This window comes from Panthera leo, chromosome B1, assembly GCF_018350215.1.
Source record: "Panthera leo isolate Ple1 chromosome B1, P.leo_Ple1_pat1.1, whole genome shotgun sequence".
NCBI classification, from domain to species: Eukaryota; Metazoa; Chordata; class Mammalia; order Carnivora; family Felidae; genus Panthera; species Panthera leo.
This window is the reverse complement of record NC_056682.1, coordinates 163,722,974-163,750,348: the sequence shown is the minus strand read 5'-3', so window position 1 is coordinate 163,750,348 and position 27,375 is coordinate 163,722,974. Positions and strand designations below refer to the sequence as shown.

At 43.7% G+C, this 27,375-nt stretch overlaps 1 protein-coding gene across 4 annotated transcripts; it reads right to left on the bottom strand.

Moving 5' to 3' along the window:
- Positions 1 to 1,978: 1,978 nt before the first annotated feature.
- OCIAD2 (OCIA domain containing 2) lies at positions 1,979 to 18,419 on the bottom strand. 4 transcript variants are annotated; one of them, XM_042936425.1, is made up of 9 exons: positions 18,264 to 18,342; positions 17,478 to 17,673; positions 15,780 to 15,907; positions 11,770 to 11,856; positions 11,381 to 11,477; positions 9,668 to 9,721; positions 6,350 to 6,397; positions 5,060 to 5,177; positions 1,981 to 3,275 (listed from the first exon to the last, which is right to left on the bottom strand). In XM_042936425.1, exons 3-9 carry the CDS (start codon positions 15,843 to 15,845, stop codon positions 3,194 to 3,196), a joined length of 552 nt encoding a protein of 183 aa, XP_042792359.1. In that variant the 5' UTR covers positions 15,846 to 15,907; positions 17,478 to 17,673; positions 18,264 to 18,342; the 3' UTR covers positions 1,981 to 3,193. The 4 variants fall into 4 exon arrangements, with proteins under 4 accessions (XP_042792362.1, XP_042792359.1, XP_042792360.1 ...); XM_042936426.1 differs by lacking the exon at positions 17,478 to 17,673 and having other exon boundaries at positions 1,982 to 3,275; positions 18,264 to 18,350; XM_042936427.1 differs by lacking the exon at positions 11,770 to 11,856 and having other exon boundaries at positions 1,987 to 3,275.
- Positions 18,420 to 27,375: the final 8,956 nt, after the last annotated feature.

Below are 27,375 nucleotides of genomic sequence, written 5' to 3'. Positions count from 1 at the left end.
CCAGGCTCTGAGCCATCAGCACAGAGCCCGATGCGGGGCTCGAACTCACAGACCATGAGATCATGACCTGAGCTGAAGTCGGATGCTCAACCGGCTGAGCCACCCAGGCACCCCAAAAAATTTAAAAAAAAAGAATACAAGCTCCAGAAAGACAGAATTCTGTCAGTTGTGTTCACTGTTGCATTTCCAGGATCTAGGACTGTGCCTAGGCACAGACTGGGTGCTCAGTAATTGAATATATGAAAGAATGAACATATAAGAACCAGAATCCTCACATAAAAACCTGTGTTATTTGTTTTGAAAAGCTGGAAGATGTGGCAACAGTGGGCCCACATATTTGTGTGTGTTGTGGAAAAAGACTGGGTTTAACATGCCACTACACTAGTTCAGCTTCACTCGATTATCTGGTCCTGGACTTTGCTGCCTCTGGGTTAATCACTGAAATCTCTGCAAACTTTGGTTTTGTTTTGTTTTGTCTTTTGAGAGAGTGAGAGAGAGAGAGAGAGAGAGGGAGCAGGGAAGGGGTTGAGGGAGAGGGACAGAGAATCTTGAGGCAGGGCTCGATCTCATGACCATGAGATCATGATCTGAGCCGAAATCAAGAGTCAGGCGCTCAACCCACTGAGTCACGCAGGTGCCCCTGTGCAAACCTCAAATGTCTATGAAATCAAATTCTATAGTTGAGCTCTAACGTGGAAAAGTTTTGTTGATTACCAGATTGCATTAGTTGAACATCAAGAAAATGATCTGTATGACCTTTTCATTGCTTAATCAAGTCATTCAAGATAACTGTTATTACTTTCATGACATTAACAGACAATAGATAAGTCATTTATTCTGACAGCAAGGGAAGAGAATATCTTTGCTTAAGTGAGACATATTTTTAATGTTTATTTTTGAGAGAGAGAGAGAGAGTGTGCATGTGCACGCACACGCTCACATGAACAGGTGAGGGGCAGAGAGTGACAGTGAGAGAGAGAGAGAAGATCCAAGGTGGGCTCAGCACTGACAGCAGAGAGCAGATGCAGGGCTCAAACTCATGAACCATGAGGTCATTACCTGAGCCAAAGTCAGATGTTTAACTGACTGAGCCCCTTAAGTGAGAATTTTTAAAATATATAAGCATTATATACAGTACATCTTTTTTGTCTGTTTTTATCATGAAGGCAATGCTTTCATAAGCTTATGACCAGCTTGGTGACGAGTGTGGGTAATCTCTAAATGCTGCAAGACAAATGCTACTCTTTTGACACATCTTCCTGCAAGAAACATTCTCCCCACGATCCATGCTTCCTAATATACGCAATAGAGAAAGCAGCAAAATATTTGAGATTTCTTGGATGACCTTCCAGTTTTTTCTTTATTGATTTCCTTTCACCCCGTGAAAGGAAAGATCACTGTGATGAACTGTTTCAATGAATAACTTACCTGCTTAGGAAAAGCAGAGAGCCCAAACAATAAATCCAATTTGACTCAGGAGAAAATATGAAGACGTCAGCTATAAAAACAATGGGCCTTTTCAACAATAGATTCAACTTTTCCCAGTACCCCAAGACTGATTTCAACACTGACTTGCTGTGCTTGGCAATCTGAAGATGTTCTGATCCCTGGGAAATCATTTTCTGGCTTGTAGGAAATAAATGTGCCTAATTCTGAATTGTTGCCAATCACCCAGAGAACAGAGTCACCACTAGTTCGTTGCCAGAGTCAGGAGTTCAACTGCATCCACGAAGCTAGGATTGTTGGCTTCTGATTTACAGAAATAGAACTTTATCAACTGAAAGACCAGGATACATACTATGAAGGAGATGAAGTCAAAACCACACCATTTCAGGTACGCCTGGGTGGTTCAGTCGGGTAAGCGTCCAATTGTTGATTTCAGCTCAGGTCATGATCTCAAGCTTCGTGAGATCAAGTCCCACGTCAGCCTCTGTGCTGATTCTCTGTCTCTCTCACTCTCTCTGCCCCTCCCAACACTTGTACTCTGTCTCTCTCTCAAAAATAAATGAACTTAAAAAAAAACAAAACCCTCCATGTCATACACTTAAGGTTCATGTAAAAAGAAAATTTCCCAAATATTTTTGATATTTAAAATGAGATATTTCAGATCAATTATTAACTTCTGATGAGATTTTCCTTTTTATACATGGTTTCAAGATGTATTAATACAAACAGGTACACATATGCACAAGTGTGCACGCACACACACACAAACCAGTAAATAAATGGCGACACATACATAAAGCATTTTCCTGAGAAAATGCGAAGATGCAAATTAAATGTTTATGAAGGTCTCAGACAACTTGCCATAAAATGCAAGGTCTCCAGTGGAAGAGGTTAGCTGGCTGGTTGGTTGGTTGGTTTTTTCATGCAGAAAACCTGGTAGGAGAATAGGAATCCAACTCCTGGGGTTGGATTGGCTGCTTCTGAGCTCCTTATAGCCCCAAAAGTTTGTCATTCCGTGAATTAATTCTTCAAGTGATCGTTCCCATAAACAAATTGTTCCTTGGGAGAAGGAGGGGCAGTTTGGAAAGTCAAGTTTAAGAACCCAGTTCTTTAGTGCTGACCATGAGCATGCTAAACAAGTAACCTAAAGATGATGGGTTCTTCCAAAACTTCACCACACCAATGAGGCACAAAGTCATCTATGTCACTGAAAGGGCAGTGGGTTCAAATTCTGACTCTTTCAAGGGAAATATTTTTTATCAACTTAAACATCTTGGTTCCTATATTTTAGAAAGCACTTCTCAAACCTATAAGACACAGTCTTTCTTGTCCCGTGTTTCTACCTCTATACACATTGGTTTTCTTTGGGGCATGGCTTCCCAAGTTCCTGAATATTCACTCCCATCCTGTATCCGCGATCTTAAAACCCTGGACAAAAGCAGAGTGAAAGAATGGATGGCCCAAATCAGCGAAGACTTGAAGCGCTTTTACTCAGCTGTAAGCAAGTTAAGGAATGCAATGTAATTTCTTTTTTGGTGTGTGAATGCCCCCGACAAGTTCTCAAATCGCAGACAAACATATACTGCTCACTTCAATTGAGGATCTTCCCCAGAAAGCATGTCAAAAAGAGAGAAGCACAATGTTTCTGTTCCACTATACATATGTTATTTTAAAGTACACTTGAAATTCTAAATGTGTACAAATTCAGAGAGAGGTTTAAGGAACTTCCAAAGCCATAGAGACAAGTTTAAGAAGCTGAAGGCTGAGAGCTTCCCTTCTCGTGTAATCCGTGCTTGATTTTGCACTCCTCACAGGTAAGCAGGCAGTGCCTAGAATGGAAGCAAAAACAGAAGTCTATGCTTTGTCACTGGTTGGTCTATCTAGTCTTAACACAGCGTGACTGAGAGGCGTCTTCTATGTGGAAGTTCACTAGCCTAATTTTTTTTTTTTAATTTATTTTGAGAGAGAGAGAGTGTGCGTGCAAAAGTGGGGCAGAGAGGGAGAATCTTAAGCAGGTTCCGTGCTCAGCATGGAGCCTGACATGGGGCTCGATCCTATGACCCTGGGATCATGACTTGAGCCAAAAAAGAGTTGGATGCTTAACTGACTGAGCCACCCAGGTGCCCCTCACAAGTTCTAATATTTAAAGGAAAAACAGGAGTTGTTTCTTGGTTTGAGACCCCCCCCCCCACCCCCCGCCGAATGTCATCCCCCCCACAAAGGTCAATAATGATCTTCACGTCTGATGTTGTTTTCACAGGTTTCATGCTGCCTTTCAAATAGAACCCACTGTGACAAGTGAAGGTCTTGAAAGAAATGTGTTCCTAACACCAAACCTATCAATACTATCATAGAAATAAGTACTATTTACTGGGCCCTCACTGTCATAAATAATCACTCCTATTCCTTGTAACATGCCACGAAAACAATTCTGATCACCATTTTCTACAGAGGAGGAAACTGAAAATCAGAGAGGGTAAGACACTTGTCCAAGGTTACACAGCTTTGTAAGCGGTAGAACTGGTTTTCACCTGGGTACTCTAACCACTGGGGTAATGTCCTTAACTCCAGAGTCCTGCGGCTGACACCTCTGAATGAGAATCGCAATACATGCCAACCTAGAAGGGTTCTGAGAAGTCCCGCCGTAAAGAAACCTGTTCAAATCCGGTGTGACCCCGTGATCGTAGAAGCCATGTCTGCTGATGAAGGTATTCATTAGAGACCTGCACGATGTCTCGAACACAGTAAGTGCTCAATGTTGAGCAAATGAAACAGGTAATTATTATTGAATAGCAACAGCTCAAAAATTGAGAGTTAAAGAGGTTTTTTTCAACATAGAGATGTTTTAAAAATTGTCTAATATTGTCAGTGGTGAAAAGGCCTTATTTAACTTTTTATAATTATCTTCATTACAATCCCTCAGTCAAAGGGGTGTCTGGGTGGCTCAGTCGGTTAAACATCTGACTCTTGATTTTGCCTCAGGTCATGATTTCCTGGTTGTTGAGTTTGAGCCCCACAGTCGTGGGATCAAGCCCCGCGTTGGGTTCCATGCTAAGCATGGAGCCTGCTTGAGATTCTCTCTTTCTCTCTCTCTGCCCCTCTCCACTGCTTGAGCGCACGCGTGCTTGCTCTCTTCTATTTTCTCCAATAAAAATAATAAATAAATGAATAAATAAAAACAGTCCCTCAGCCAAAAAGATTACAAACCTGTTGCAATGACATGGATGGATCTAGAGAGTATTATGCTAAGTGAAATAAGTCAGAAAGACAAATGCCATATGATTTCATTCATATGTGGAATTTTAGAAACAAAACAAGTGAGCAAATGGGAACAAATTAAGAGAAAGAGAGAGAGAGAGAGAGAGAGACAAATTAAGAAACAGACTCTTAACTATAGAGAACAGTCTGATGGTTACCAGGGGGGAGCTGGGTGGGGGGGCTGGGGGAAGCAGGTGAAGGGGATTAAGAGTACACTTGACATGATGAGCACTGGCTAATACATGGAGCTGTTGAATCACTGTATTGTACCCCTGAAACTAATAGAACACTGTGCATTAATTACTCTGGAATTAAAATTTAAGAACTTAATAAAAATTTTTAAATAGTTACAAACCTGTTATGCCCTGGACCAAAACCAGCCCCACGGAGCTGATCTTCGACGGAATGGAATTTACTCTGGCACACTCGTATGTATGATGCCTTTCCAAGGGCAAATCCCAAGATACCCGCAACTGTAAAAGCAGGTGAGGAAAGATAATTTAAAAGCTCAGCATCGCCTCTATTAATTATCTTCTAGAACTTTCTACATAACAGTAGTAATTCTTACATGAAAAGTACCGTGGTAAATCAACGAACAAAACCTCTGAGAATGAGTCTCCCTGTTAAAGAGCAGGATTGGGAAATGGAGGCTTTCTGAGCTCCTCAGTTTTGAGCTGGTGGTGGAAGGGCCAGGATAGAGCCAGCAAAGGAGGCAGGCAGCCAGTGGGAGGCCCAGGTGGCAAACAAATGCCTGAGGCCCCAGGGCAGGGAGGGGTGGGCTTTGGGTGGTGGCCATAGGTGGATTCCAAATCATGGGGCACGGGGGCACGAAAGGCCCTTAATTCCCTTGATGGGTTACAGAAGGGGCAGCGGCACTCCATCTTGCCTACAGGGAAGAGAGCTCACGAGGCAGAGGGGATCTCCTATGGGAGAAATGTCCAACCTGCTCTTCTTGCTGGGAATGAGGTTTCAGACCCTGAACTGCAACACGTCCTCTTTGTACATAACGGGTCTGTGTATGAGTGGAAGAAGATGAAACCCCAAGTTTGTGGGAAACGTATTACTAGAAAGTCTCTGATTTTTAAAAATTATTCATTTGGTAGGTCCATTATAGAAAATATCCTGGGGGTGCCTGGGTGGCTCAGTCATGATCTCGCGGTTTGCGAGTTTGACAGCCCAGAGCCTGGAGCCCACTTGGGATTTGTGTCTCCCTCTCTCTCTGCCCCTCCCCCACTCATGCTCTGTTTCTCTCTCTCAAAAATAAATAAACATTAAAAAATTAAAAAAAAAAAGAAAATATTTAGAAAAAACCCAGCTAACTAGCCAAAAGAAGAGAATGACAGGCCCTAATGGCTCTATCATCCAGAGGCTCTGCTTGGTCTCCTCTTGTATGTTGTGCCCATGCCTCTGAGTCCAGGCTTTAACGAGGCCTAAGGTGGAGTCCCTACTGCTCAGTCTTATATCAGAAAGTGTTGAATGAACTAAGAACTTCAAAGCGACAAGAAACAGACTGATTTTTCAGAGAGTCAACGCAGGCAGTTTGTTAACCTGACATTCATATCTCCAGTTGCTATAAACATCTTGTTTAAAAAAAAAAAAAAAAAGAATCTTTTCAGGGTTTGTTTTTTTAACTTCTATAACTTACGTGCAACTTTGGGCAATGATCCAAATCTTGGATTAGATGCTAAATAACCTAAGAAGTAATATATAAATACGTTATTATTACATTTTATACCTTATTTAAATTTACCATTAAAGTAAATCTTGATATACACAGATTCTTAAAGAGATGATTTGTTAAAAGTTGTAAGTCAATTCTTAATTGAACTTAACTCTCAACCATTTTTAGCAAGTAGCAAAGTATTAGTAGCTTTAATGTACAGAAAAAGAACATGAAACAGACCATTTAAGACTAATTTAAATATATTAAGGGGGGGCACCTGGCTGGCACAATCCGTAGAGAATGTAACTCTAGATCTTGGCGTTCTACGTTCAACCCCCACATGGGGTGTAGAGATTACTTAATAAAATTTAAAAAAAAATGGTATCAACGCAAAGAGGGGGCTAACAATCTAGTTCCAAGCAATTAGGCATAGTCCCCTCCCCTTTTTAAGTAACTCAACACAAAGTCTCAGTTTAGAGATTCACAGTATATATATCATAATTTTAAAATGAAAACAATAAAACCTGTGGAAGGCAGAGTAATGGTCTCCTAAAGATGTCCACATCCCAATCCCTGGAAACTATGAAGAAAATGGGATTAAGGTTGCTAACCAAGTAATTTTAAAATAGGAAGATCATCCTGGATTATCTGGGTGGACCCAATGTAATCAAGATGCAATCATCTTGAGGGCCACCTGGGTGGCTCAGTCAGTTAAGTGCTGACTTTGGCTCAGGTCATGATCTCGTGGTTTGTGAGTTCGAGCCCCACATTGGGTTCTGTGCTGACAGCTCAGAGCCTGGGGCCTGCTTCAGATTCTGTGTCTCCCTCTTTCCCTGCCCCTCCCCTGCTTATGCTCTGTCTCTCACAAATGAAATAAACATTAAAAACATTAAAAAAAAAAAAGATGTAATCATCTTGACTATGGAAGAGAGATTCAGAGACATATCATGGCAGTATGAGAAGATCTTGCCTCAGTGTTGCTGGCTTCACAGACAGAGGAAGGGGCCATGAGCCAGAGAATGTAGGTGGTCTCTAGAAGCTGGAAAGGGAAAGGAAGCCCCATATCCCCCCTCACTCCCCCCCCCCCCCCCAAGGAATGCAGCATTGCCAACACTTTGATTTCAACCCAGTGAGACCCATTTTAGACTTTTGACCTCTGAAACCCTGAGATAAGCAATTTGTATTGTTTTAAGCTACCATATTTGTGGTAATTTATTATAGCAGCATGGAAAACTAATACACAAACCTGGAAAGGTATATCTGTACACATGCAGAAAACTGTAGATTTTAAGCAGTTTAATATTTATAAAACATTAACCCCTATAGATGTCATGGCCATATTTTTTTGTTGTCAGAAGTGGTCTGATGAAGGCTTGTTACTGATTGATGAATATATTTCTATAAAAAGGCTACCTTGAAGTTATAAAAATGAAATTATATTTAACAAATCACCTTTAAAGACAAGAATAATATTGAGTGAAATGGGATTCTCCTGGATATGTGACATATGTGGTCTCTGACACCCCAAAAGGAACTAGAACATTTTCCCTCATGTTTGCTGGGTACAAATATTCTTTTAAAAATCCTGGTAATTGGGGCACCTGAGCGGCTCAGTCGATTAGGCGTCCAACTTGATCTCAGCTTAGGTCTTGATCTCAGGTTTATGAGTTCAAGCCCGCATTGCACTCTGTGCTGGGCATGGAGCCTACTTTAAAAAAAAAAAAAAAATCCTGGTAATCAGCAGTGTTTAGTATAGTGGTCTTCAACAGGGTCAGGTACCTTCTTGTTATCTGGGGACCAAGTAATGTCTATGGAGGCTCTGGTGAGATGGAGAGAGAAGAACGAAGAGAGCAAGAAAGGGAGAACAGACAGGAAAAGTGGAAACCTCTAAGAGACAGGAAGAGGTTATGTGGGGAGGTGCTGGGCGGCTGCTAGTTCTCTAGATCTGTTGCTCAGATTAGACAGGGTCCCTTCCTTAGGCAGATGTAGCCTCTTGCATGCAGCCTCTTGTCATGAGGAATGGCGTGATGGACAGAGTTCGGGTGGATTTCAGTGTGACTTACCTCCTTGGAGCACAGCTGGGCGGGAAACAATCTGTCTAACCATACCTGGAGCCCCTGGGAGACACAGGGACTCTGGCACAGAGAAAGTCGCTGCCTCAGTATCCTGTGGCTGCTGTAACAACTCACCACAAACTCAGTGGTTTAAAGCAACACAAATTTGTTACCTTATAGTTCTGGAGCTCAGAGGCTCAAAATGGGTCTCACTGGGTGACAGACCATTTGGGCAGCTACACCAAAATATGGCAGACTGGGTGGCTTAGCAACAAAAGAAATTTATTTCTCACAGTTCTGGAGGCTGAAGTCCAAGATCAGGTGCCAGCATGGTTGGGTGAGGGCCCTCTTCGGGGTTGCAGACTTCCTGTTGCATCATTATGTGATGAAAGGGGCTGGGGAGCTCTGTGGGATCTCTTTTACAAGGGCACTAATCCCTTCACGATGGCTCCACCCCTGCCCAAGGCCCCCTTCCTAATACCATCACACTGGGCCTTAGGAGTTCAACAAGTGAATTTGGGGAGACACATATATTCAGACCATAGCACTGGGCTAAAATCAAGATAGTAGTAGGGCCGCATTCCTTTCTGGAAGTTCTAGAGTTTCTCTCGTTTCCAGCTTCCAGAGGCCAGCCACATCCCAGACTCCTGGGCCCCTCCTCCGTCTTCATAGCCAAGACAGTGTGGAACTGAGCCTTTCTGGTGCTGCCATCCCCCTGGTTCCGTCTTCTCATCCACCCTTGCATTTTTAATGGCCCTTTGATTACACTGGGCCCATCTAGATAATCCAGAAAAATCTATTTAAAAAAAATTTTTTAATGTTTATTTATTTTTGAGAGAGAGAGAGGGAGACACAGAATATGAAGCAGGCTCCAGGTCTGAGCTGTCAGCACAGAGTCCGATGCGGGGCTCAAACCAACAAACCACGAAATCATGACCTGAGCTGAAGTCGGATGCTTAACGCACTGAGCCACCCAGGCGCCCCAATAATCTCTCTATTTTAAGGTCAGCTGATGAACAGCTTTAATTCATCTGCAACTTTAATTTCCCTTTGCCACGCAACTTAATATAGCCACTCCTGGAGATTAGGACATCTTCAGGAGAGGGGGTGCTTAGGCTGAAAATAAGCAAAAACCTGCATACATAAATCTTCCACCAAAAAACAAATGCCAAGTGCCAGAAAGCTGCCAGGAGCATCACTGAAACCTGGGCTCTCAAGTCGAACAATAACTGATTCTGAATCTTACCGTGGTGGACTAGTCCTTGGGTGGCGAGCATGCTCACAAGAGAAAAAGGCAGAGCTGCAAAAGAAAGATCCGGTTCAATATCGCTAGTTTAAAACGTGGCACCTCACCCAGAAGTCAGGGGAAATTAGCCTGTGTTTTCTTCTCTTATCTACCTTGGCAACGAGGTGTTAGTCATTTGTTATTTTACTTATTCAACAAGTATTTATTAAGCACCGCATGAAGAATTTTCTTGAGATCTGTCCCAGTCACTCAGCCGGGAGGCACAGCATTACCATGACAAAACCTAGCCCCGTGCCACTCCAGCTCTGACACCCGCCTTTAGGGACCGCCCACCACGCACCAGATGCTGAGCGCCACAGATGACAAAGGTATCTTAGTGAGAGTGCACACTTAGCCGTTGAATCTGGGAGTCGCCTTTAGCTGTCTCTTGAAAATTTCAATCCTACAGAAAAGTTAAAAAACAATACACTAAACTCTGGCATACCTGATCTAGGACCGTTCCCAGCTTGTCTCAGAGGATATTTTGGATATGTCACAATTTGGATATGTCTATTTTCTGAAGATTATGAGATTATCACATTCATGTTAAACATGGGCGGTGCTGAGCTATGATTTTTAAAACAGGCAAGTTAGTTTGGCAAAGGCAGTATCTAGTTCTATCAAAACGCAACACTTCTTCCAAGAGCAGAGAGCACTTAACAACATCCAGCTCCCCCCAGCAAGAGAAAAATCGAATAGCAACCAATGTTTCCACTCATATCTACCTGATGGGAGACAAATGGGTCATATTGAAATGTTAATCTACTAGTGCTTACTTAAATTACTTATTCATAGGTTGTAAAAAAAAAAAACAAGAAACAAAAAACAAAAAACAAACTCGTGAATTTCTAGGAGCACGATCAAGAATCATAAAATATAATAAATATCAAGTTCTAAAGTGTTGCTTCCAATTCCAAAACAATTGATATTGAACTTGAATGATTTAAGAAATTTAAAAATGTGTATTTCAAAGTATAAATTATCCCAATGCTGCAAAACACTGGGACTAAATCTATGGGCTCTATTATGACATTTTCAAATGACAAATCATGAATTTTTTAAATTGGAAGAGACCTTAATGCACAGCATGAATTCACACCCTCGCCTTATATAAGACAGGCCCAGCAAGAGGAAGTGAATCAGCAGAAAAGGTTATTTCAGAGACATTGTAAGAGAATTATTATTAATGGAATGTTGCCACTTTTTACTCGTATCACAAAAATTTTAATGTTTATTTATTTATTTATTCTCATTTCACAAATATTTACTAGGCAATTTCTATATGTGTAGTGCTGTGCTTGGCTCTGGGATGAAGCAATGAACCTGACATTATTTCCGAACTCAATGAAAGTTAGTCTAGCGAAATGTAGGAGGGTCAAATCTTTCCAGAAATTCTAAATAACACTCTTGGCACACGCCCTTGGTCACACGGAGGAAAGTGTGTATCACTTCTTGCTAAGTGAGGGAAGGTGTTCCTACATCAGGTATGACCTCTGCACTTAAAAGGGCTTCAATATGGATTTAGAATTGAAACAGCCACTGATATTTAAAGTTCTTCAGGGAATTATGCAGTCTCTGCTCAAAAGGGACTCATTACCATAATTCTACTGTGATATTTGGGCAGTTTATTGCAGCAAATATGGTGTTAGCAAAGATTAAGAGGGGTTCAATTACCTCTCTTCCAGAAGCTTTCTTCTTGACACTCTCGGATAATCTTTGAAATCTCTCCTCTGTGGATGTGCAGTTTTGATTTTGGACAAAATAATAGACTCTGCAAGGAAAGTTATGTGGTGAGTTGACTGAAATCATTAGAAAAGCATCTGCTGTTTTCTCTAGAGGAGGGCAGGGAGGTCTCTTCACTCAGGTCACACAGCGTGTGTCCTGTGTGGCTGCCAGCAGAGTAATGACCAGTCTCAGCCAGTGCCTTCCAACTGGGAACGCTGGGTGGGTTTAGGCAAGGAAAGCATCCCAGCTGCAGAAGCAGAGTGACTCATGGACTCGCGAGTATGGAGCAGATATCTGGTCACAATGAATCACTGTCGAGGCCACATTTTCTTTCCTACCCCCAGCTTCCGTCCATGCGGCTCATCCTGCCTGCAGTGCTCCTCACTCCCTTTGCCTGCCTGGTGTCCTTGAGACCCAGTTGCCTCCTGGGTGAAGAAGAGATTTCCCCCAAAGCACAATGTTTCCATCTCTGGGATCCCATTCAGGGCAGTGTACTACAAGTTAGCTATTTATAGATCTGCATTCCAATTCATCTGTTTATACTTCTGTATGCATTTTTAGGCTAAGAACTCGCCAACAAACGACTTTTTGTCATCATACTCTATCTTAACAGGTTTCTTTTTTACACATTCATAAGTGGTCTGCACGTAATTTCTGATGGGATGACCAACATGGTTGAAATGATCACTTTTACTAGATCTATTCTTTTTATTGTGTTGATATGCTATAATCTGGACTAACTCCCATCATATACCACCCTTCCCCTTTTGTGGGTATATATTACTCATTCTTACTTCCATTCTCTATTCTCATATTCTCCTCTATCACTGCCATTCTGGGGGCTTAATGCCGATCATTTGTTGGTATGCATTGCTGCAAAATGTTCAGTTATGGGTGCATGCATCTTTTTTTATGCAAATGGAAGTTTTGTATATTTAATTGTACTTTAAATGTTAAAAAATATTTTTAATGTTTATTATTTATTTTTGAGAGAGACAGAGGGTGTGCAGGGGAGGGGCAGAGAGAGAGAGGGAGACACAGAATCTGAAGCAGGCTCCAGGCTCTGAGCTGTCAGCACAGAGCCCGATGCGGGGCTCGAACCCATGAACCGTGGATCGTGACCTGAGCCAAAGTTGGAAGCTTAACCGACTGAGCCACCCAAGTGCCCCTTAAAATGTTTTCAACTCAGCTCTATGCTTTTAAGATCCATCCATGTTGCTTACATATCTAGTTCACTGTTCCAACTGCTGGCTAATTCTCCAGGATGCTTCCTGGAGGATGTTTCCTCACCAGGGCATGTCTCCTTACAGTCCCCTGTGAGAATATTTCTCAGATATACCCTTAGAAGTAAAATACAGGGCATGTGTATTCCCAATTTGACAAAGTCTTGCTAGAGTTCTCTCCCCAATGGCTGCATCGTACTTACCCACACCAGCAGTCTTGAACATTCCTCTATGCCTACAGACCCCACCTAGGGGCCAGTGAAGCTGGACTGTAAGCAGGTTAAAGAACAAAAGCTTGGAATATTTGGCATTATCCAGTTTTCTAAATGTTGACAGTCCAATAGGTATAAATGTTAATATTTTATTCTTATCTGCACTTCTCTGATAACTAATGTGTTTGAGAATCTACATATTCTTCAGCCACAACACCCTTCTCCTCGAATGTTGGGGCAATCCCTCAACTGAACCTGGGCTGTGCTCTTTTGTTATATGGTAGTTCAATGCTTTTTGATTGTGGTAACACACACATAACATAATACTTACCATTTCAACCATTTTAAAGTAGACAATCTACGGCACTGAGTCCATCCACAATGTTGGGCAGCCACAACCACTGTCTAGTTCCAGAACTTTTTCATCACCCCCAAAGGAAATTCCATACTCATTAAGGAGCCTCTCCTCATTTCCCGCTCCCTCCAACCCTTGGCTCCCTGGTGATCACTAATCTGCTTTCTGGCTGTACAAATTTGCCCATTTGGGGTAGTTTTATGTAAGTGGTGTCATACAGTATGTTTCTTTTTGTGGCTCTCTTTTCTCCCTTTGCATGATGTTTTTATCGTTCATCCATGTTCTAGCACGTGTCAATAATTCATTTCGTTTTGTGGCTCAATAACATCCCATTGTATGGATATACCACATTTTGTTTCTCCAGTCATCTACTGATAGATATTTGGGTCATTTCTACCTTTCGGCTGTTGTGAATAGAGCTGCTACGAACTGTTTGAACACCTGTTTTCAATTCTTCTGACCCACACAGTAATTCTATGTTTAACTTACTGAGAAGCTGCCAAACTGTTTTCCCACCAACAAAGTATGAGAGTCCCCACCTTTCCACATCCTTGCCAACACTTCTCATTTTCTCTTTTGTTTGTTCTTTTCAAATTAGCACGTTAAAATTCTCAATATGAATTATTTCATTAATTTAAGCTAAATAAGCTAAACTGTTTCTGTTTTAAATTATGGTCATGCTAGTGATTGTGAACGGTACCTCATTGTGGTTTTGATTTGCATTTCCCTAATGACCAATGACATTGGTCATCTAGTCATTTGCTTGTTGGCCATTCACATATATTCCTTGGAGAAATACCTATTTAAGTCCTTCGCCCATTTTTTTAATTGGGCTGTTTTTCTCTTTGATGTTGAGCTGTAAAAGCTCTTTGTATATTGTGGATAATAGACCCTTGCCAAATATGCATTTGAAAATAATTTTTTCCATCCTCTGGGTGGTTCATTCGTTTTTAAAAAAATTTTTTTTAATGTTTATTTTTGAGAGACAGAGAAAGAGACAGAGCATGAGCGGAGGGTAGGCAGAGAGAGAGGGAGACACAGAATCCGAAGCAGGCTCCAGGCTCTGAGCTGTCAGCACAGAGCCCGACGTGGGGCTTGAACTCACGGACCGTGAGATCATGACCTGAGCCAAAGTCGGAGGCTTAACTAACTGAGCCACCCAGGTGCCCTTCATTCATTTTTTAAAAACAAATTTTATTTAATTTGCTCCTTACTATATTAGTCACACTTGTATCTCCTTGTTTGTGAATTATTTATGTAGGACCTCTGCCGTTTACCTCTTGGATTTTTCATGTTTTTCTTGAGGTGCAATTCTTTCACTTTTGAGTTTTGCCTTGCTGATTTTGCCAATATTCATTTTTGGACTCTTTGTAGTAGATAACAATGTGGATGATGGTCACCGTTTCTTGAGTACTTTTCCACGGGCCAGGCACTGTGCCAAGCACTTTACATGCATGATGACAGGTGGGAAGACCTCACGGCCCCTATGCCTTCAGAGTTCTATAAACAACTCAAGCAGGTGACCTCTGTCTTCTTTCTCTACAACTCCCCACAGCACAGCACCTGGCTGACGGTGGTCAGGGTGAGTGAGTCACGGGGTGAGAGAGGGAGCTCTTCTCACCCTCCACTTACCTTAGTTCCTCAGCAAGCACTCCTTATCGCAGTGTAAATATCTCCCCTTGGTCCTGCCTATGGGTGCAGCAGGGGTGGGGCACATCTCCCTCCCTCCTTTGTCCCAAACACACACATATATATGCATCCAGACTCAGGGACCCTGACTACCACACTTGCTGTGAGTCCTGCAGTCAAGACCGGTGCTCCCGCACAGTCTCCACAGAGGAGTTCTGGTGACCCTTTCCTGTAGAGCCATAAATGTTTCATGGTTCTCTATTTCACAGAGGCAACTCGGGTGTCTAAATTTTTTTCCTTGTGACTGCGTGTCATTTGTCTGTTAACCTCTCCTAAACTTTGCTCCTTCAACATCACCCCCCTTCATAAACTCATTTTAGCTGGGAAAGTTGATGCTGGAAAACAGGAACTCCATTTTCCCATCACAATACTTTCTCTTTGCTTCATTTACGTGTCCCCGAAACATATACTATTCCTTCTGAACAATTTGAAATATCGTGCCCGTGTTAACACTAGGGTTCTCAATCTGATCACTAATTTAGTGGTTAAGGAACACCTGTCAGCAGCATAGATCAGTATGATCAGCCCTGGTAATAAAAATGTAAAAGCAGGCATGATGTATCATTCTGTTAGATTCAGTTAAGACTTTTGCTCTGCTAAAGGAAACCTCTTCAGTCCTTGACAGCCTACGTAAGAGTCAGGCTAGATTCTAAACAGGGAAGAATAAAGAAAGGATTTTATAAGTAAAAACTGAAAAGGCTCCTTTTCAAGGAAGCTAGAAAAATAGTTTCCTGCCCCACTCCATTGTCTCTGCGCCCATCCAACAAAGTGCCAGACTGCAAAAAGATGACTGGCCAAGGATGAGATCTAAGGAAGGTTCTGGATGATGTTCCTCTTCAGTTGGCAGACGTCCAAATTAAAAAATATACCTGCTTGCTTGGTGGTGGCAAATGGGGGCCTTTATCTTGATTTCCATGAGTAGACACTGAAGCCATGATGACTTTGTCTCTGCTTCTCTTCTAGGTGAGCGTACTCAGCTTATTCGTTGACGTGAAGTCTAAGGAAAGTAGAAGGGAGTCACTATGCCGTGGCTGAATGTTTAAATCAACCTTAAAAACACCCTTAGTATCAACTCACCAATTTGGAAAACTTATTTTCATTTTATCATTAGTCTTCATCTCCAGCCACCTGCGAAACTCACATTCTAATGCTTCTTCCCCACCAATGCACACAAATTAACTCACCTAGTGACAGATTAGATTTAGAATGTAGTGAAATGGCACTATGCACAGTGCTACTACTTAGAAATTGTGTCCTAGGGGCGCCTGGGTGGCTCAGTCAGTTAAGCGGCCGACTTCGGCTCAGGTCATGATCTCGCGGTCCGTGAGTTCAAGCCCCGCATTGGGCTCTGTGCTGACAGCTCAGAGCCTGGAGCCTGTTTCAGATTCTGTGTCTCCCTCTCTCTGACCCTCCCCTGTTCATGCTCTGTCTCTCTCTGTCTCAAAAATAAATAAACGTTAAAAAAAAAAAAATTTAGAAATTGTGTCCTAAAAAAAGTTTCAATTCATTACAAGGTCACTAGGTACGACAAATATTTATGGAGTGCCTACTATGTGCCAGACCAGGGAATACAAAGATGGATAAGACAAATCAGTGCTGAAGGAGCTCCGGGTCTAAAGGGGAAGAAAGACAAGTCAGCAGTTACACAATAGGCAAAGGGCTCCGTTACAGGTACGTACAGGGTACTAAGGAAGGAGAAAGAAAGGTCTATTCTCTCCAGTCAGTTCTGAAGACACCAAAGGCTAAGATTTTTGAGCTTTCAAGGGGTGGATGGGCTCCAGAGGCAGGAAGACCAGTTTGGAAGGTAATATATTGTCCAGCCAAGGAACTGAAAAGACCTGAACCAAGACCACATGGAAGGACAGAGATGATAAATCTGAGTTTGGAAATGTTGGATATGGGTGCCTGTGGGTGCATACATTGGAACTAGCCAGCAGGAATTAGAATATTTGATAATTTGGGTCTGGAGTTACAGATTAGGCATAGGCTGAAAAGATGAATTTGGGAGGTGCCATCATAAAGATGATAGGTAAAGCAAGAAACATGAATAAAATGATCTACAAAGAGTATTGGAAGATGTGAGCTTTGAGGCTAAGGGAATACCAACAAGAGAAGAAAAACAAAACAGAACAGGCCAAGGAAATGACTGAGAAGGAATAGTTGATACAGAGGGGTAGGAATTTCTAAAGGAGAGAATGAATTATCAGTATCACATGGCTCAGAAAAGTGATTTGGCAATGTTGGGCATAGTCCAGGGGGACCCCACCCCACTCCTCACCCCAACAATGGCCACTACACTCAATAGCCCTGGATTCTATTTCCCTGCAAAGTAAATATCATACACATTTCAGTTTCCTACTAAAATGCCAGGCATATGAGCCAAGGGGACCCTTAGTTGTACCAGGCTTCACCTCAGATATCTAATGTTATTATAGAGGCAGCATGATGATACCCTACAGTGAAAAGTCTTGAAATCAGAGACCTGAGTTCAGATCCCGACTCTACTCCTCACTAGCCTTGTGTTTTGAGGCAAGTGATTGAATGTGTCTGTGCCTCAGCATTCTCACCTGTTACGTGGGGGTGATGGATACAGCAAGGGGCTTGAGGGGCTATTGCAAGGATGAGGAAGGAAGACGAGGGAGGAGTCCATAAACCCCAGCTCAGGACCCTGCCCACCGCGGGCGGATGAGCAGTAAAGGGCAAGCTGTCAGAGTGGCCCTGGGCACTCTATTTCTTGAGGATCTTCAGGAAGCCTTTGCTGACCTAAGGCCAAATTAGATAGTCTTTGCTTAGGCATTGGGCCGCTGCCTCAAATCCGGAAGCAAGCACACCACATCTCAGCTTTGGGGGTCCCCTCAAACCCAGTGAATCATCAGTCCACATCTGAGCAAACCTCCCGGGAGCGTGCTGCCTTCCAGGTGCAGCTCCCGCCACCGTGCCCGGGGCTGGTTTGGGGTCCCTCTGCTTCCCCAGTGCTTGGGGTTGCAGGGGTGCTGGCAGCTGGGCAGTGGGAGGGAGGCCCGCAGCAGCACGAGGAGGGGTGCTAGCTCAGACGGACAGCGGAGGGGGTCGCCGCACTTTCTGGCGGCGGGGGAGGGAAGCCGGAAACAGCCCACAGGACTCTGCCTCGATCTACACCCTGAGGCCACCTGCACAACCCCAAGCGTCCTACGTTTGCCCGATGTCGGCCGGAGCCCGAGCCAGGAGAGGAGGGGCTGGAAGGGGCGACTCTAGATGTCCCACCCCTGAGGACCCCGGCGGTAAAGCGGCAGAGGAGCGCCCCCCCACCCCACCCCTTCCCGCTCCTCGCAGTCCCTCCCGCTGTCGCCCGCGGTCACCCGGGGCGGGCTCACCTGCGTAGGTAGGGACCCGTCGCTGGCCGCGCCTGGGGGCCCGCGGAGCCGAGCCCAGACCGCCTCCTTCCGCGGCCGCAGCTGCAGCGGGACTGCTCCCGCCTCCCGGCGCCGTCCCCGCGCCTCGGCCGCCTCCCCGCCGCCGGGCCCCCGCCTCTCCCCCGAGCTGCCCGCGCCGCTCCTTCCTCCTCTCGCTCCGCCCCTCGGCTCGCACGGCGAGTGCACCCAACCCCCGCCTCTCTCCGCGGTGACGTCAGCGCCCGCTCGCCAGTGCTCCGGCTGAAACGCTGCTCTCGGAGGCTCCCACCCCCTCCCGAGTCTGGACACCTGGTAGGTTCTACCTCCTCGACGTTCAGAGAACTTCTTTCATCCCAACAAGAACTGCAACTACCATCTACCGAACACTCTCCCTAGGCCAGGTGTTCATATGCACTTACAGGCGAGCCTTCCTTCCTTCCTTCCTTTTTTTTGGGGGGGGGCGGGGTATAATTGACATATACCATTATATTTCAGATGTAAAACCTCATGATTAGATATTTGCGTACATTGTGAAATGATCACACTAAGTCTAGTTGACGTGGCTCACTATACAGTAACCAAAACCAATTCATTTTTCCCCCTTGGGATGAAAACTTTTAAGATCTACTCTCTCGGCAACTTTCAAATAGGCAATGCAGTATTATTAACTGTAGTCGCCGTGCTGTACATTACACGCCCATGATTTACTTATTTTATAACTGAAGTTTGTACTTTTTGACCCCTTTTGCTCATTTCACCCATCCACGTGGAATCCTTTTTACCACCTTTAGAGCGAGTACTGTCATCATCATTTTATAGAGTAGGCGGGTGTCGTGAAAGGCCTGGGACTTTGGAGTCAAAGCCAGGTCAGCCTGGCTCCTAAGCCTTCTCTTTCTATTATTCTCTGTCCCTGTGCTCTGGCTGCCTGCCACTCCCAGTGTCAGTGGCTGACACTGACACTGAGGGAAAGCTGCCCAGTGCCTTTGTCATCTTTATCACTCACCCCAACCTCCTCATCCTTATAAGCTGAGCATCTTCCCCTGGGATGCCCAGCACTGGGGCTCAGAGAGTGTGTTGACTTAGAAGTCAGGTTGTAAGTCAAGTAGAAGGCCCTCATCATTTCTCACTGTTTCCTACCATCCTGATTGGTCTCTAATGCCTCTGGCTTTCCACAGTCCTCACCCCCTCTCTAGCCCCTCTACCAGCCACCCCTGCCTGCTTTCTATTCTTCTTTCTTCAAGTTGACGCAGCTCTGCCCACCTGAGGCCTGGCATGGAGCCTCTCCCTAACTGGAGTCCCCACTCCATCAATCCTGTCCTGGTTCGTTCATACTCATCCTTCTCTGACCTTTCCTCAGAAAGCCTGACTTGACCCCCCATCAGACAAAAGTAGGTCTCCCTTCTCTTTCAAAGCAGGATGCCCCGTTGTTTTCTTCCATAGCGCTTATCATGAATTGTTATTATATACTTTTTAAAAAGTTTATTTATTTATTCTGAGAGAGAGAGAGTGGGGGAGAGACAGAGAGAGACAGAGAGAGAATCTCAAGCAGTCTCCTCACTTCCAGAAAGAACCTACCACGGGACTTGATCTCATGACTGTGACATCATGACTTGAGCTGAAATTGAGTCGGTCACTTAACCAGCTAAGCTACCCAGGCACCTCTGTTATTATATACTTACCAGTGAGCTTCTTTTTTAAAAAAAAAACCTGTTTGCTCTGCCTCAGTGTAATTTTCACGAGCTACCGAAGAAGATGATATCTGTTTTGTTCATTGTTGGATATTTAGCACCTCAGATATCGAAGGGGCTCAGAAATGGCTGTCGAGTGAATGAATGAAGGAGCCTGGGTTCAAAGGCTGTCTGTCAAGATGCTGTTGTTTTGAAGGATCAGTGCTCCCTAGTAGAATTCCCCCAGACCACATTACTCTTTGCAATTTACCAGTTTCTTTCCATTCCTTTTTTCCTTTCCAGATGGAAGGGGATATCATTCTTTTTTTTTTTTTAAGATTTTATTAAGTAATCTCTACATCCAACACAGGGCTTGAACCCACAACCCTGGGATCAAGAGTCACCTGCTCTACCAACTGAACTAGCCAGGCACCCCAAGGGCATAGCATTCTATTGTTACTTTTACATTGTAGTACCAGAAGTCAGAAATAACCCTCTGCCATTTTCTGATCTGAAAGGAACAGCTTTCTAACTGATTTTGTTAAAAAAAAAATAAAAAACAAAAAACAAAAAACAAAAAAACAAACAACAACAAAAAACCCGAACAGCCTCCCATTACACCAAAGTCTAACATCCAACAAATACCCTAGGGGCTTTTAGCATCTTGCTAAAATAATGTCCATGTCCCAATCTTCATTTCTACTCTCCATCAGAACATTCAGTTAATTGCTTTAAATAACTAGAAATTACCTATATGCAATGTGCAGGAATTATAGAAATTCCTCACTTAGTATTTGTTGGACAAATCTGGTGTGCCCACGTATTGTTTTAGACACTTTCAGAGACAAAAGAGAAAAGATGTGGATCCTTCCCACAAAGAATTTGTCATTTCCCGAAAAATTAGAATAAAATAAAATCGTTTTGGCCCTAGAAGAATATAACATTGAACAGAGTCCTTTTTTAGGCTTTGCTTCAGCATCCTACAGAGCTTCAGGATCATGACCGCAAAGATGATTATTGTTGGCTAATGCTGTGAAAAATGGGGCTGATTTAGAAAGTGCCAAAATGTTCACAGCAGGTTCCAGCTTGAACTCTTTCCATAGCCCTGCACTGTCCTTAGGCAAGAGAGGTGCTAGGAACATATTCAGTCACATAGCCAGGAAGTGAGAGCACCAGAATCTGAACCCTGGCTCTAGAGCCATGTGCTTTCAGAGCGATACCACCCCGCTGTCCCTCAACTGTCATCACACTGTGTTACAACTACTGATGTCATTCATTGCCACCTCTTGACTATGGGCTACTTGAGGGCAGGGACTGATTTTGTTCAGTAACTGGGACATTGTGTGAACTCGGGAACAAATAAATGATTTCATTGGGGCACAGAATGAAAAAAATGAGTAATACCTGCTCCTTTATTTCAAGGGGCCCACAATTCTTTTTCTCCTTTTTTCCTTTCTTCCTTCACAAAATGGCTGCAGGGCCTTTAATTTAAATTAATTAATTAGTTAGTTAATAGGAGGAAATAAAATTTGATGACATGTATAATCAAATTCACATAAAATGTGAGATTCCTGCAGGGCCTTTTAAACAACCTGAGAAATAGGTATTCTCATTCTGACTTTGCATGCAAGAAAAATCCGGCCCAGAGAAGGTAACTAACATGGCCAGGGTCATAGCTGGGAATTGGTACATCCAGGGTTCAGACCTTTAGTGGCTTAGCTCCAGACTCATGCTCTTAACCTTTGTAATTATCTATGTCCCCAGTAGCCTCACTGGGCAGAAGAGATGCATAAACTGATACAGAACAGGAGATAGGTACAGACAGAAGCTTGGGCAGGAGCTGGGGGGGGGGGGGGGGGGGGGGGGGGGCGGGGGAGGGACCCAGCAAGCAGACAGCAGGTGGGAGAAAGCACAATGCCATGTGGCTGGCCCTCCTGAGGGTGGGAGGGGTGGGGATAGATTTTAATGCAGACGGGACTCTAGATCAGCCCCACAGGGAGGTCCGGGCTCATTCACAACCACCTCTTCTTCCCTGCTGGGTAAAAGGGGCTGTGGCTGGCTTCCTGGTGGGGAAGTTTCCTGGTGTGTGTGTGTGTGTGTGTGTGTGTGTGTGTGTGTGTGTGTGTGTGTAGGGGGGTTGGGGGAGGGGCATGTTGGATGACATCAGAGGCACCAGAGCAGCCCTCATCTGCCTGTCATCTTTTTTCCTGCCCCAGCCCTCCACTTGCCATCTGCCTAGTTCTGTGAGAGGCTCTGTGAATCACAAGATCCTGTGAGTCACTCATTCGTTCTCTGAGGAATAAATAACGTCAAGTCTCACAAAAGCACAGAACGGTCGGGTTTCTATGAGGTGTCACACAAAGATTGAGCACGGGTTCTGCTTCCCTTTATGAGCTGACACTCCTGTCAGGAGAGGCATGTCACCAAGGTCTCGGCTTGAGCTTTTGGGCCATCAACCCAGAGTCCTGGCCGCGTTAGGTTCATCTGCATTTGATGTTGAGACTGCCAGACTCAGCAAGAGCAAAAGCGTCCCTGGAGATCACGATTTTCCCCAAACGGAGAAAACCTGAAATATGAAGATGAGTGCACATTGATTTGGTTGTGTCTCCAGTCTTCCTTGAGACTGGCTCATCCTTTCTTTCACTCACAAATGCTGCTAACAGACATCCTGCAAGTAAATGTAGTGTTTGAATGTTCCAGAACTGCTTTCCATAGCCTATGACATGCAAAGCCCTTTGAGTGCAAAAAGCCAGAATGCTCCTGGTATAGCAGAGAGACTATGTGGTCGAGCAGAAGCCAGTAATACTTTGTGGCAGTTATATGTGTGTGTGTGTGTGTGTGTGTGTGTGTGTGTGTGTGTATATATATATATATATATATATATATATATATATATATATATAAATTTTTTTTCAAGTTTGTTTATTTTTGAGAGAGAGAGACAGAGTGTGTGGGGGTGGGGGGCAGAGAGAGAGGGAGTCACAGAATCTGAAACAAGCTCCAGGCTCTGAGCTGTCAGCACAGAGCCTGATGCAGGGCTCCAACTCTACAGGGTGAGATCATGACCTGGGCTGAAGTCTGACACTCAACCGACTGAGCCACCCGGGTGCCCCCTTTGTGGCAGATATTTTGATCTCATTCCAAGAGTGTGTTGTCATCTCTGTGTCCTGTGTCTTCCCCAAGCCTCTCCCTAGGGCATCCTCCCACCTGACTAGAGTCAGGGTGGGAGAAAAGCAATCTGATTTTATGGTGAAAAGTATTCACAACAGGGTGTTAATCCAAACACAGATTATCTCCTTGCGGGGCATGATTCTGTTCTAGAAGAGAGGCTTGAAAATCTAATTGATAAAGGTTGGGTAAGACTTACTTACAAAAATAGGCTTTATTTTTTTAGAGTAGTTGTAGATTCATAGTAAAATTGAGTAGAAGGTACAGAGATTTTCCATATCCCCCTTGCCCCAAGTCATGCATAGTGTGCATCGCCCCCCCCCCCCGCCCCCTCCCAGTGCAAGCCTCTGGTGCAGGGATCCCTCCTATGTGCTATATTTCAATGACCTCTTTATTTGCCTCTATTGTAAGATGTAAGATCCCTGAAGACAGGGACTGTCTTTCTCACCTTCACGTTTATGGCTGGACAGACATCTTGAGATATTAATTTATGTTTTGTACTGATTCAGCAGCCTCAACAAATAGTAGGTATTCTCCCTTCCTTGTTCCAAGAAAGTCACCAAGGGTGGGGCTGGGGGGGCTTACCTTCAGGATTGTTCATGTCTTTTGTGTTACAGAAATAAAAGGAGAGTTCATAAATAAAGCATGAAACAGACATCCAGAATATTACCAGTATATAGAATTTTGTTGTAGAGAAAACCCCAGCCGAGGGAGGAAGAAGTGGATAGATCTAGAGGGAAGATTTTTGAGCTTTCTGAGAGACTGGCAGAGGAGCAGAGGTGTGCAGGTCCTGGAGTCGTGCAGACAGCATTTCACTTCCTCCTACAGCTCTGCTCTGTGGAAGGACCTCATGGCAAGAGAGCTGCTGGATGTCCTAAGGCAGGAGGCTCACTAAGCTTCCCAATCTGGGGCCCAGACCCCTGCTTTCAAGGCACCATGAGGATTTCGACACTGAACGTTTTGACGGTGGCCAGAGGGGATCGGAGAGCCTTCTAAAATGCTCTGGACTGTGCCAGATCCCCAGATCCCCTCTCCCGACCCCAGGGGAAGAATTACCTTCTCATCCTGTACTGACCAATTTCACGAAATTCAATATCCTGAGTGGATGAGGGCTTGGAACAAACCTAACTTTATTTGAGACACAAGGCTTTTTTTTGAACCTTGGTGAATACCTGCAACGTGTCCTTGGTCCTGGCAAAAGTAGGCACATGGAATATTTGGTGAGTAGAGGAATGCAGGAAGCATCTTAAAAAGTATCTATGGTATTTTATTTTATTTTTTTTAAATTTTTTTTAATGTTTATTTATTTTTGAGACAGAGAGAGACAGAGCATGAACAGGGGAGGGGCAGAGAGAGAGGGAGACACAGAATCTGAAACAGGCTCCAGGCTCCGAGCTGTCAGCACAGAGCCTGACGCGGGGCTCGAACTCACAGACCGTGAGATCATGACCTGAGGTGAAGTCGGACGCTTAACCTACCGAGCCACCCAGGCACCCCAGTATCTATGGTATTTTAATAATACCATGGAAACAGTGTTTGTTTACCTGCCTTGAATAAAGGTTTTTCAGGGCTATTTCCTGAGCATTTAAAGCACATTCAAATGAGTTGTCTTGGAACAAAGATTCAAAAGACTTTCGTGACTGAAAGTTAGCAACAAGTTGAATTTATAACTTAATCGGTCTCGACTTGTTGGTTGCCTAAGCAACCAAGCCTGTCTACTTTGCACGTTGACTCTGGAAAGATTGGCATCTCCAGTCAGAACTTGTATCAGCAAACTGCACCTCATATGATAAAGCTTGTTAGACAAAAATCCCAAATCCTACTGTGCATATTGGCATCCATTTCACAAAGTTGCCTTGTGCCTACAATGCCTGGTCCTTGCTCAGAACGAAAGGTGCTAAGCTGTTCTTTTTTCTACTCTCAATCACTTCTGGTCCTTCATCCGGGGATTACTCGAATGAATCAAATCTGGAAAGAATCCAAAAATGTTTCTTTCATCATGTGTTTCTGCTCATTCCCCTCTTCGGTCTTCAGAGACTTCTTTCCAGGCTGCTGTAAGAGTCTGCAGACTTGGTAGAATTTTTTTGCCCTTCTAAGTATTGTAAGAGTATCTGAAATGCAGATAACAAATGGAGAAAGTAGGAGCAAGCTAAACACTAAGACAGAGCCTTCAGGCAAATCTCAAAGGTGAGATATTCCATGGGTCCTCTGTCCTGGATTCTCAGCACATCATCACCATAAAGACAGAGGCTGCTATAGAGGAGAAGAAATGGAAGGGACCCAAGCATGTGTGCAATGTGGTCCTGGATTAAAGCCTAGGGTGTACAGTTTTTAACACCTACAAAATATATTTTGGGAACGATTATGGAAATTGGAATATGGCTTGGGTCATAAATGATATTAAAACTCATTAAGATGATGAATATTGTGATGTGTTAGGCCTGCTAAGTATTTATTTGGGTTATGTCAGATGTCCTCATTTTTTTGAGTTGCATACTGAAGTATTTAGGGGTGAAACATCATGATATCTGTAATTTAATGTAAATTACTTTTTGAAAAAACCTGTTTTTTTCAAGTAAAATACTTCAGCATAAGTAATGTGAGTGTAACGGAATAAAATCTGGGGGCACCTGAGTGTCTCAGTTGATTGAGCGTCTGACTTCGGCTCAGGTCATGATCTCACGGTTTGTGGGTGCAAGTCCTGCGTTGGGCTCTGTGCTGACAGCACAGAGACTGCTTTGGATCCTCTGTCTCCCTGTTTCTTTTCCCCTCCCCCCCTTGCACCCTCTCTCTCTCTTTCAAAAATAAAAAAAACATTTAAAAAAAAGTATAAAATCTGGAAGAACTGAACTGATCTGGAAGATCTCACATTAGATTTTTAATTTTTTTTTTAATGTTTATTTATTTTTGAGAGAGAGAGAGAGAGAGAGAGAGAGAGAGAGAGAGACATGGAGTGTGAGTAGGGGAGGGGCAGAGAGAGGGAGACAGAATCCAAAGCAGGCTCCAGGCTCTGAGCCTGGAGCAGGGCTCAAACCCACGAACTATGTGACCATGTCCTGAGTTGAAGTCAGTCGCTCAACCAACTGAGCCACTCAGACGCCCCTCACATTAGATCTTTATTACTTGACCCAGTAAGTTGAAAGTCTGCTTTGTTACAAGTACCTGGGTAGGGAGACAGTACACGTATACTTGGGTAGGGAAAGTACAAGGCAGCTGGGGCACGATTTGCCATTTAGTAACTGTGTGATGTTGGCCAAGGTACGTTATTGCCCTGTGCCTCAGTTTTCCCAACTGTAATATAGGTATAATACTATATTAGTAAACCTACTGCATAGAGTAAATTGTGAGGTTAAATGAGTTAGATACATACAAGCCCATTAAAACAGTTACTAGCACAAAGTAATTGCTAAAGAAGTGTTAGCTATTATTATTACCATTATCGGTTTTGCTCCTGAGGAGCATGACCCTAGAAGATGCTGGGTTGGCATAAACTGCTACAATCAGCACAGTTTCTAGGGTTTTCTGGTATACTGTTCGTAGCCACGGGAGCTCAGATTCCTGGGGACCCATCTTTTGAGTTCTTCCTTTCACCACACCAAGAAAAGCCTCAACAAATGTTTTGAGGTTGGTGAACCATGGTGAGGCCTAATAGCATTTTTTCTCATTCTAGGTGAACTTTAAAATCATGAGCCATACCTTTTCCAATTCAGGACTGCCAGGCCAGTAGACTTTGTCTCTCTGTTACAGATATCTGACTGCGACGATTTCCATACATTCCAATAAAAAAGGACATCACAGTGCATTTCCACAATACAGTGACCTGAATTTGCTGGGAGAGCCTGTACTTCACCAGGTAAGGCTTTAACTCCCTTAGCAACCAAATCACCATCGTGCTGCAGTATATAACAGTCTCTGTAGTGGCCTGGCCTACTTGGGGCACAAGGACACAGAAGCACGTGGGTCCCCAGACATCATAACCATATGTGCATCCATCCCACAATTCATGGCTCAAGGCCGCTGCTCATAATGTTACCTGGGCAAGTAGTTCTCAATCAGGAATATTAAAACAGCTGGTATTTCCCCATAGCTAGTTTCTGTACCTATCAGAGCTTTCTATAATTTAAAATACAGCATTAACTTGTCATATTAAGCATTGAGATAAACAAATTGGATACCCTCAGCAGTAATTATGGATATATAGAATGAAAAAAATCATTGCTAGTATTATACCATATATACTTATGGTGTTGAATACAGTC